Source organism: Micropterus dolomieu, linkage group LG14, assembly GCF_021292245.1.
Source record: "Micropterus dolomieu isolate WLL.071019.BEF.003 ecotype Adirondacks linkage group LG14, ASM2129224v1, whole genome shotgun sequence".
NCBI lineage: Eukaryota > Metazoa > Chordata > Actinopteri > Centrarchiformes > Centrarchidae > Micropterus > Micropterus dolomieu.
The window spans coordinates 9,119,603-9,131,248 of NC_060163.1; the positions used below are offsets into that span (position 1 = coordinate 9,119,603).

Here is an 11,646-nt window from a genome sequence, read left to right on the forward strand (position 1 = left end):
GTGCAGGGTAGTGTTAGAGGCCAGAGCTTTGATAGATTGATCCATTTGTGATATTCATGTTGCTCCATTTCTCTCCCTTACAGGTTTGAATCCATGGCTTAGCGTAACCAAGAAACTAGCTGGACTTGTCTTTCCTCTTTCCCTAACTGTCCTCTGCTACTACAGGTAGGGATGAACTTATCAATTGAAAGGGGTACTATTATTGCCTTTGTGTAGTCGGGGTAGCCTCCAAGCCATGTGCAGGCAAGCACACAAACACATTTTGGGTTTTTTTTGATTATCACTCTTCTTCTGTATTTGTGTACTTCTTTGTGAACCATTGGGTGACACCAGTATTGACACACTTTCAGGATCTGCAAATGTGACTAAAGCGTGGATCAGTTTATCCTTTCAAATTAAACACCAAAGTGAGGGACTTTCTCTTTTATTAGATCCCAATCAAAATGGGGACCATTAACCTACCTCATTTAGCTAAGAAAATTTGTTCTCCATTAAGGGCCAGATACTTAAAATGTGAATTAAGTGCTACTTATCTTTATGTAGAAGTTTAAGCCCTTTTGATAGAAAACCTGAGGGAAAGGAAGATTATTCTGCAGCAAAGAGTGAAATCGAGAACCTGACTGCTCTCACTGAAAGAGCACCTGAGAGAGATGACTAGCACATGACCAGGGTCAATGCATGTAGAGCGCATTTTCTAACAGCTTTGACAGAGCCCAAAACATTCAAAGCAAATGACCTCACAGCACAGGATGCACTATTTGATTGTGATCTGTAGGAAGTACTTATATGCTACAGAGCACAGGCTGGTAAATCACTAAAGATGCTGTACAGCAGCCCGTTCACAGAAAACCTCTGAGGTTAAACTGTTGAAAATCAAAGTCTGACATGCATCTGGAGCGTGGCGCTTTAGTGGCACTCAATCATCATTAAGAAGCCAGAAAGTGGCTACGGGTCAGAAGCCAAGTATTAGTGAGTGGGGTAATTTTGCAGTGGTCGCCAGATTCACCATGCGCCAATTCATATTGGCGGTAAGTGCCAAGTGAACTGGGATTGACTTCCACGTTAATACGTGGTGTCTGATTTGTGTGAAAATAGCAGGGAAATACTAAATATGACTAAAAGGTTTTAGCTTTTAGTTTTGGTCAATTCAGCACCTTTTTGACTTCTTCTTTTTTTAAGATGTCACAAGGAGCTGTTGTTTTTTTTGTGGTTGCTTAACTTTTTATGACATTTATGTATTTAGTATTTTCATAACAAGCGCATGGTTTTGACCTTTATGACTTCATGTATAACATGTACATTCAGCTAGGGCTAACTATTTGCAGTTTTCAAAAAATTAATTTGGATTAATTAAAACACAGTTGAAAATTTCAAATATATTCTTGTAAAAATACCATTTGCATTGCAAGGACTGTATTTTAACGGTTTGGGATTTTTCTCATAGTCTAAGGAAGTTTTTCAACCTACTTTATACTAGAGGCATATTGTGGACCACGTTTAGTGTAAAAGAGCAAAACATTCGGGTGAATATCTGTTTAAATTTGTCAGTAAAAATCCGTAAAGCAGAAAAATAATATTGCAGACATCTTGTGTCTGTGAAAATATATTTTACTTGAGACACGCATTTATTGTAGATTATGATACAGTATTTAAAAGCAGAACAAGAGATAGTCTTTAGGATTTGTTGGGTTTGGATTCGTAGCATGGCATCAATGTTCAGCAACCAGAATTGGACAACGGTCAGACGTGTTGAAACCAAATGTCCCACAGAGTCTCCTTGGGCCGTCTAATGCCTTTGGCACTTTAAAGGCCTACAGGGAGAAGTAGAAGCAGCCATGGGAACACAGTTGTGCTTAGCCAAAAGCAACACATCAGGATGGTTAGTAAAGAGCGCTTAGGTCCTGGTATGGATGTGGGTGCTGCTGGAGAGCGATAAATAGCATAGATGTTCAGACCGAGCATTCTGTCATCTGCTGGTTCAGAGACTGCTGGGAAGCCATGGATACTAAACTGTTTGTTTTGTTCCCCGAAATGTTTCCGTTCCCTCTTGTATGAAACCGCCACAGCGACGTCATATTCCAGATTATGAAGCCTTTCTGAACAGAGAGAACATTCATGCACAAGCTGCAGTTGTTTCTCATGAGCAGTGGTTTGAAGTGATTATTCGGCGTAATGGCCGCCCCAGCTCGTTTAACGAATAATTTGGGCTGCCACTGAGCTCTTCCAGATGGCTGAAATGAAATGCCGCCCTTAGCATTTCACCAGTTGGGTGAAATAGTCATACCAACAGGATGATGATTATTATTCTGACATTACTGGTGTTCATGAGGAGCCCACAAAATACCCTTGGGTGATGTATTCCTCCTGTTGAGTTCTTCAGTGAGAGGATTAAACCAGTTACCAGATTTCCCTCTTAGCTCCTCATTCTGTCTTCTTGTTTCTTGTCTCCACACAGGTAGCGGCAAGACATATCCAAAGGGACGGTGACCCAAATCCCTGTTGCTTGCCCGGGACCCTCCCCAATCGCCTCTTGAGGCAGGATGGAGCCCCAGGCTTCTCAGGGCCAGCTAGGAGCAGAGGGGGACTGTGGGATGTTGAGTCTGCTGCTGCCCAGCCCCCAGAGCGAGGCAGTGACCCATGAGATGGAGGAGCTGTCGCTGCAGCCCACACAGAAACTGCCTCCGCTCAATGAACGCAAAAATGGTGAGGACATGCTGCCGTACAAGCCTGTCGAGGCACGCTAGGACAGAATATACATTAAACAGGCCACCATGATGAAAAAGAGATATATATTTTCACTTTTTCCTTCTGCACAAAAAATAAAGATGGACAGGACGACTGATTGACACTGTAAAAAGGCAGAAAAAAAATAGTGAGGAAGAAGGTATAAGATGGTTATTCATGATTTGTTAAGAAATAAAGTAAAATAAAATGACATATAACCTAAATAACATGTTATGAAAGTAATAGTCAGTCAGTATCATTCCATATTACAAAGACGATGACATATGAAGTTGCAGCGTCTTATGTTGGCTCTGCTTTCAAATGTCCCCACATACCTTTAGAGAGTGGTTATTTAAGTCTCACAGATTGAGCTACAAATTATGTCCCGCTTCTAATTTATCTGAATGATCACTTGGCACAAAATTATATCATTGATTGTCGGAGTTGCTCTCATCAAAACCTTCGGATATCAAGGAATGTGTTAGTGGGAATAACACTAATAATCAAAGGGACTTGAGGGTATTACCAAATTAATTAGACGTTATAAAATGGTCCGGGGTACCTGAAGACCCAAGGAATGCATAAAGAGGGTTAAAATGTGGAGCAGCGGTCTCCCTAAATACAATCTGCATAAATCAAACACAAGCTTAACAGCTAATATACAGTATGAACTAGAATTAGCATCAATGCCTTTGTTCTCTTCCTTCATGGGGCACGTATGGTTGCCATATTTAGCCTTAAATACTCTTCATGCACACAGGCACGTACTCGTCGAATCAACTAATACGTTTAAAAACAGGCCATAAAAGTGAGTCCTCGACCTCTGAAACTTCCATCAGCTTCTCTTTTGTGCGAGGAAACGATCTTCATCATGCGAGCCAGCCTGCAATTTTTGCTCCTCGTCACCTTCACGATGTTGGTGTTATTTTGGCAGCCGCATGGGACTGACTCAGACACTGATGGATGGGTCTGCGATTACCAGGCTTAAGAGAGGGTTAGATTCACTGGTGCCTTTGCCAGATCCTAATCATGGCTTAGATGGCGTCGGGAGATCAGCGCAATCACTTCAATATTGATCACCGTGCTCAGAAAAAAAATCTTCATTTGTCAGATACAGTCAACAAATGCAGAGTGTTCAGCCAGAGCTGTTCCAGGCTGGATTAACCATGTTTTGGATAATTGTAGAATTTTGTGCTGCCGTGCGCCTGGGTTCTGCCGTAGTCCGCAGGAGAGTGCAGTAAAATGTCTTTGACAGTGGAAACTTTCTGTGGAATGTCAACAGTAGTAGCGCCCCCTCATCATCTCAGCTTTTGTCATTTCCCCTCCAGTAAGAACAAACACCTCATACTTTCCACCCTCTAAGCTATCCCCTTCCAACCACAGAGTCTGCCCCCCCCAAAATATTGGTTTTAGCATGCAGGTGTGAGCCCAGAGAATCTGGAGGGTGAGAGGAGGAGAACTGGAGTGCTCCTCTGTCAGCAGAGCGGGACGTCGAAGCTCAGTGCTGAGATTGTTGTGACAGGGAAAGACAGTCTGGCCAGTGAATGGTAGCCTATGATGTGAAATCAATAAGGGTATTAATAACAACAATGTCTGCCACCAGGAATAAAGTATAGGTACAGGCATGCAAGTAGAATCAAAAGTTTATGCAAAGAGTGAGTGACTTCATCTTGATCAATGAATGACACATGAAACCTTTGCAGACAGTTGTTTACTGTCATGTTCAATGTCATTCACTGTTTACTCTCCAAATGATAATCAGCTGCTTTCCAAAGCTGGAAGCAAACTTACCTCCACAGAATTTTAAGAGGTTTAAAAATCGTGAATATTGCCTGTAAATAACTCTCTATAGAGTCTAATTGTTTGTTGAGGAGCTGCTTTGTCTATAGTACAGGAAGTCCATCACAGCTGCACTGATGCGTTTGAATTATTTTTGGAATTCAGTCTTTTAGTCAGAAGTTCAAAAATATACCGGAGTCACGGGTGGGAGCACACGCCCTCCCTTGTTGCACCTATATGGTTTTAGCCATCTCTGTAACACAAAGTGTTTCTTTTGCAACTCAAAAAACGTCTTCATTAGACCGTCTTGCACATATACGCACATGGCTGATTGACTGTGAGGTCCCTGGTTGTCTTTGCATTACTATTATTAGTAGGGCTGAGCACGTTAACGTGTTATTATCGCGTTAAAGGCAGGGTAGGCAATTTGCTTCTAAAACACTTTTTGTCATATTTGTTGAAACTGAAAAAAAGAGTATAAAAGTATCGGCTGTCTGTAGTCCTCTCAGGGCTGCAGTAAACACGGCCAATCGTGTCATTCGGACCGAATGCAATGATTGGCTGGGTGGCTGTCACTCTCCCTCGCTGCCATGGCTACCAGCCGTGCTGCTACAGGAGCTCCCCCCGTGCGCGCACCCGGTCAGGTCGCTCAGACGTGACGAGCGAAGCGGTCGGACCGGTGGGTGATATCTGGATGGCTTTTCAACGATAGCGACAACTGAGGAACACCAAGGGGCTGACACAGCGTGGTGGCTTTATTTCTGCTGGACAGGTAATCTGGTTTTTATCATTTTGATGGTGGTTTGTTACTTTCATCGCTAGCAAAGGTAACGTTAGCTACCTGCGCATACAGCTAACGGTAACTACCTACTTAGCATACAGCTAACTGTTGCTACGAGTGCAGGCTGGTGTAACAGTCAGAGTAGAGACGATGAATTATATCTAGCTGTAGGTGAGCTGGAAAACAGCAGCGCGAGCTGTGTTTTCCGACGCTAACATTAGGTAAGACAATGTGTAGACTGCGCCGGTTTAGTTATTCACCATATAGGTTTATTGTTATACTATGTTTACACCTAACTTCACGTTATCTTTACCTTGTATCTAATCTGTTTGTGATTATCTTGTGTCTGCAGTTGATGTTTGACTGTATGTTACTTTTACAAATGTGGTGATGTAGCTGTGTGTTTGTAGACATGTCAACGATGGCTAAGCGTGTGTGCTTCTGGTATATAAGCTACCTATAATATAGTTTGACATTGTTCGTAGCTAAACCTACTGTGTGAAAACCTTTTACTGTAACTGGTGTTGTTATGCCATTACTTATTTTACCAAAAGTAAAAATTCCTGTATGTTTTATTTCTACTGTGACCTCAGGTCACCTGCAGATTTGGAGTCTTCCAACACCCTGTACTTCTCACCAGTATACGCTGATCGGACCATGCTGGCTGGCCTGGATTACAACCACCATGTCCACAGTCCAGCCAGGAGAAAAGCTGATGACACAGTTCAGTATGTTGCATTATGAGTGCTCTTGTGTATTTTACTCAATACATTTATAAGTGATCAAAAAATATTAAACAGTGTGAGGAATACAGATAAATGGTGCTAACTTATTGTTTTGATTGCATTTTATGTGGAAATGCTAACTACTGTATAAGAGTATAATGTCAGGTATTACAAACTTTTCACTAAGCTGATCCTCCTTTCTGTATTATCAGGTACAGCAAGGTGTACAACAAAAAGTCCAGGAAGTGTATTGAAGGTGGAGAATGACTACAGTTACATTGCAGAGTGCCATCCTCCTCCTCTGACGGTTGTCTACTACTGAGGAGATGCCTAGAAGCAGAACCAGGAGACCTGATGATCCCCGTCAACATGGGGTTCAGTCGGGTGTCCCTGCCCCAACTGTGTTGCTAGATGCAGCAAATTATAAAACAAAAAGTAATATGGTTGGTTTTGAAATGTGGTAATCATGTCAGAGAGGTGATTGTGATATATTTAATCATCTCCACAGCAGCGATATAATGCTACATGCAAAATCTGAACTTTCTCCATAATCAGTCAGGACACCTCTGGACACACCTTGTCTTTCTTCCTGTATATACTTATTTTTAATGATGTTTTAAAAATTATCTATTTGTGATAAAGGTTGTAGTTTTAGTAGTATTTTAATAACAATAAACAAGTGTTATACCACATTTCGATGTCATTATTGGAGACATAAGACATAAATGTAGTTGCTTGATTGTTAATGCTGCAAGGGTAATGAAAAGGCATTTATCATTTTCAATGTTTTATTTAAAAAAGAATGAAAATATTCTCCAGAACAGGGAAAAATATACTTTGTATTTTCTCTACCCTCCTGGGAATAAAACAAAAACAATGTACAGGTATTCATCCACACAGTGGATGGAATTATTTGTGTAGCACTGTGTCAGTTAGTGACATTACATCTTACACCCTGCTAGGATTAAACCTCTGTATTGTCCTGGTGGATCAGGAGAACAGTTGTGTATCATCCATAAACAGAAACTCAGTATCACGACTCTGTGTCTAAGTGCTCCACATTGCCACACTACCAACTATCTGTATGCTGCCTGACTGAACTGTCTGTTACTCTGTCCTGGGTCTAGAAGGTCAGCCATGTGTGGTGCATGGAAACACTGTAGTCTGGATGTTGTCCACAGTCCTCAGATTCTGGCCTGTAAAGGAATACTGTATATAGTTGTTAGAACCCCAAATTGGAAAGATCTGTGTAATAGGACAGAACATTCATCAACATGATCAGATATTTTTATTGAACAGGGGTTTGTTGTTCTCTAACAGGACTTCTGTGTCTACATTACACACCACGTCAATGTATATGACACAGATGAGCCGATGGCTGAAGCAGAGCTGTAGTTAGTTGTTGTAATCAGTAAACAATAATAAAAAAGTAATAACAATAGTGATGGATTACATTTATATAGCACTTTATTGTTGACACCAAAAGGGCTTAGGGGGAAACACCAGAGAAACTTTGAGACAAGTACACTGGGAGACAGTAGACTAATATTAATATATATACCTGTTCATATGCCGTTGTTGGAGTGTGAAGCTCGACGCAGGTATGTGCTGCACGGCTTGCACCTCGTCCTCCCCGTCCTGCCTCTTCTTCCTCGGACCCCGGCAGCCCTCCCTCCTCTGCTTCGCCTCGACCCTGGGCCGGTCCCGGTCCTGTCCCGGTCTGTGCTTGGCTCTGGAGTGCAGTCCTCATCAGTGACAATAATGCTGTCACAGTGGAAGCTCTAACGTGCAAAACAACGTACATGTTATGAGTCTAACACGAAATTCACGTTCGTGTAGTGTAACTGATGGAAACGGGAAAATGTGTATCAGCCTGTTTTTAGCTTTGTCCAATGTTACCGCAGCTGTTAGCACAGCTACCTGTTGCTAACAGTTACTGAATCAAAGTCAGTCTTTTTAAACCTATCCAATATTAACATGCTAGCTTGATAGTGAGTACTAACAACCGGGATAGTTATTTATTTTCATAACGATAAAGTTAAATGTTTTCTTACCCCTGATGTGAGCCGCGTGGCTTTGAAAGGAGCCCAGAAGGGAGGGGGTGGGAGTTTCTCTGTTGGATACTTTGAAAAATCAGCAGTTTCTTGTTAGTTTCTCAAACTTACCTACCCTGCCTTTAAAGCATTAATTAATACCGACAATTGTTTTATTGCACGTTGACGCAATTTTTATTATTTTGAAAGTCCGTTGCTCACTGGCTCTGAATACACATACAGTCAAACCATGGGTCACAGGAGGGTTGGGATGTTGATCAGCCTGCAAATCACCTACCCAAACAAGCAGTGGAGGAGGCTTCGGCAGAATACTGGGATGATGCATGTGGGAAAAGTAGATCAACAAAAGCAAGAACAAATTCCATAGCGAAGTGGATAGCTACACACTGCATGCTGACTAGTATTCATAGTTTTCACGTGACGTCACATTCCAAGGAAAACGCTTCCCTTGAAGGACAAAAAGATGTTATTTTCTGCTGCCTGCCAACCAAAATGCAAGTTATAAACTGCTACTTTGAGTTTGTTACTTTTTGCGTTGCCAAAATGCTCGATGGTTGTTGTGCTTTCGGATTACTAATCGAGGAGGAGACCAACCTGGGCTGTGTTAGGTGAGGGATTCCTCAAGTAAACATTACCGCAGTCGAGCGGCGGCAGGGACCTGGCGGTTTTTAATGTGGATCAAATATGCCCAGCACTTGCAGTTTGTGTTAATAACTTCCTTTTCTGAAGTTGAAAGGTGATCCAAATGAAATTTGACTGCTTCTGCGGCGTCTCTACGGGGAAGTCTCGGTGTTGGTCTGTTGTTTTGCCCTCCAGGTCACTGCGCATGTCACGTGACTGAAAACTATGAATTGGGGAAAATGTCGACCTTAGGAACGCTCTTAAAATCACACTGAAGCCTCTTGGTCCTGCGGGGTTGGTCTTTGCTTCTCAGGGGAGCATTACCGCAGTCCAGCGGCGGCAGGGAGTAAACAGCAGGCGCTCTATGGCTAGTAACCATGGCAACGGCTTCTGTGCGCTACACAGCTGTAGCCTATTTAATTTAAATTAAAATTATAGGCTACATAACTTTACCTGATAGGCCTTAATCTAGTTTTGCGGGGATGCTCTGCCATGCGAATTCCCTCCTGTTGATGTCCTATTTAGTAAGCAGTTATAGATTCTGGAAACTTACAAACAGTGAGGATCAGTCTCTCTTCCAATGATTGGTGCTCTGCATCCTGTAGCTACAAAAAGTTCACTAGAATTCAACTTCGGCAGCGGACGGGCATGTGCGTGAGGCGACCACTACACCTCACTCTAACAGGGATGGTGCCTGTTATGATGTTAAAGGGCTGGGCAATAAAACAGTAATGATAATTATCTTAATTTAATTTTCCTCAGAAACAATATAATAAATGTTCAATATATCATCAATAAATATTTGGTTTAATTTATATGAATCACTTACAAATTAGCACTTAATTTTCCGATTAAAAAATGTATTTTGTTGAGGAAAAGGGACTGAAAAAAGATTTACTAATCATATTTGTTGAAAAAGATTTCATCATAATAGTTTTGAAGGTTCTACGTCAGATTTGTTAAGTGATCCACTGTTTGGCATAAAGTGTTTGTCACATTCTGACAATAAAAAAAAGTTAAAACGACATAATTAACCATCTGGTTTCTTCAATTTTCACCCAGGAGCAAAAATCATAATGAAAGAAATAATGATTTGACATTTATCGTGATAATTATCGATATCGAATGATATGAAATGTTTTTATTGTGATAACATTTTTTGGCTATATCGCCCAGCCCTATGATGTTATCATCTTGACTCTGGACTCTAACTTGTTTTAACAAGCTAGATAAAAGGTAATGCCCTGGCAGTGGCAAATAGCTTTGGTTTAATATTTGATTTGATTACATTAATGTTTAAGTTAAGATTTACAAGAAATATTTTATTGCTACTGTGTAAAGGGAATACTGCTGGTAAAAAGCACATTATTTGTTTAAAACATTTGCAAACCACATGTTAGTGCACTTTTGTGTATATAGCAATACATTTAAATTAAAAGTGCGCAATACACTACTTTAGAATTCATTATTCAATTTTTCAATTATTCAAAACTGCGCCATTAATCACAGAAAATCATGCGATTAATCGCGATTAAAAATCGTTGCCCAGCACTAGTTGTTAGTCATATTGTCACTCAGATTTAGTAAAGTAAGGCAACCAAAAATCATTCAGTTTTTCTTATTTTGGTCACTTTTAAAGAAATAGTTCAACATGTTTGGATTCATCAGAAGATTTATACCACACTCATGTCTGTACGATAAATATGAAACTAGAGCTATTTTAGAGGTAGCTTAGCTTAGCATTGGGCCTGTACTATGAAGCAACTTCAACATACCCAGGATATCTTTTCATTAACTTGCTTCACTAACTTTAACAATCAGGAGAAGCCTTCACGCAACTCAGTATGTCAACACAGGGTTTCCCAATTCTCAATAAGTGGTTGTTCAATTCATTTTCAAGAACTCCTCGTCACTTCAAAACTCAGATTAATTTATTTAACACACTCAAATATTTCAAACATTGTTGTAAATTAACTTCATAAAGCAGCAAAACGAAAAATCCATTCATGTCATTAAAAAGTGCTCCAATATTGGTCAAAAGACTAAATCTCAACATTTACTGAAAACTGGGGTGGTGCATGACCAGTCTCTATTATACTGTAAAAGAAATAAATGCAACCTAAAGTTATAATGAACAGATTTATTTTAACAGAGCTAGGCTAGTTTTCCGTCAGTTTCCAGTCTTTATCCTAAGCTAAGCTAACAAGCTGCTGGCTTTGAGTGGTCAAAAAGACTAGAAAGGCGCTATACAAGTACGGAGCATTTACATTTACATTTACATTTTGTGTCTGTTTTACCTCCATTTTGACTTCTGCAGCCCTGTGTTTGTTCCACTGATCTGTTGACTAATTTTGTGTGTGCATGCCTGTGTACATAGACAGCTCAGTCATGTCCACCTCTCTCCTATGCCTGCTTAGGTCACAGGTCAACATGTGTTTGTTAGGCTGAGCAGCATTTCCCGGAGGAATTTAGGACAATGCCACTGACTCGAAGTCTATATGTATATATCACCTTAAACAAACATGTCCCCACTGCATACCTTTCTCCAGCTTTTTACTGAGTAGTGTTGGCGTCCAAATTGGTCATTTCCTTTAGGGATGTATTGCCACTTTCCAACAAGCCCTGCAAAATGGAGCCAGTCAGAAGCCTGAATGGATTTACTGCATGAGATTTCTGTAAATGTTTAGTAACAGCTCTAGTTGGAATCAAAGCTGCAGTATTCCCAGTCAAACTACGCAAAAAGTTATGGCATTTTGATGCAAAGTGATGTAATCAGTGGTCTTACCCTGGGAAAAAAGAGTTGTACCAAAGTGATAACAGACAAATGATGTGGGGAGGCCAGCTGTTTCCTGAGTTTGTATTTCATTGTAAGTTTTGACACATCCCTTCCTGTGAATGGAGAAGTGTCTTTACGCATGGTCAGTATTTAATTTGTGAAAATCTACACCTATTCTTAGTTAAT

At 40.7% G+C, this 11,646-nt stretch overlaps 1 protein-coding gene across 5 annotated transcripts in view; it reads left to right on the forward strand.

Moving 5' to 3' along the window:
- The window catches only part of mrtfba (myocardin related transcription factor Ba), a 28,157-nt gene that overhangs the window by 5,911 nt on the left and 10,600 nt on the right, over positions 1 to 11,646 (forward strand). For 2 of the 5 annotated variants that reach the window (XM_046069890.1, XM_046069892.1), the window contains exons 2-3: positions 84 to 165; positions 2,456 to 2,703. In XM_046069890.1, the coding sequence (XP_045925846.1) occupies positions 2,541 to 2,703 (163 nt within the window). In that variant the 5' untranslated portion in view covers positions 84 to 165; positions 2,456 to 2,540. Of the gene's footprint in view, positions 1 to 83; positions 166 to 2,455; positions 2,704 to 8,506; positions 8,558 to 8,610; positions 8,672 to 11,646 lie in introns of those variants that run through there. The other 3 variants (XM_046069891.1, XM_046069894.1, XM_046069895.1) reach the window with 3 other exon arrangements.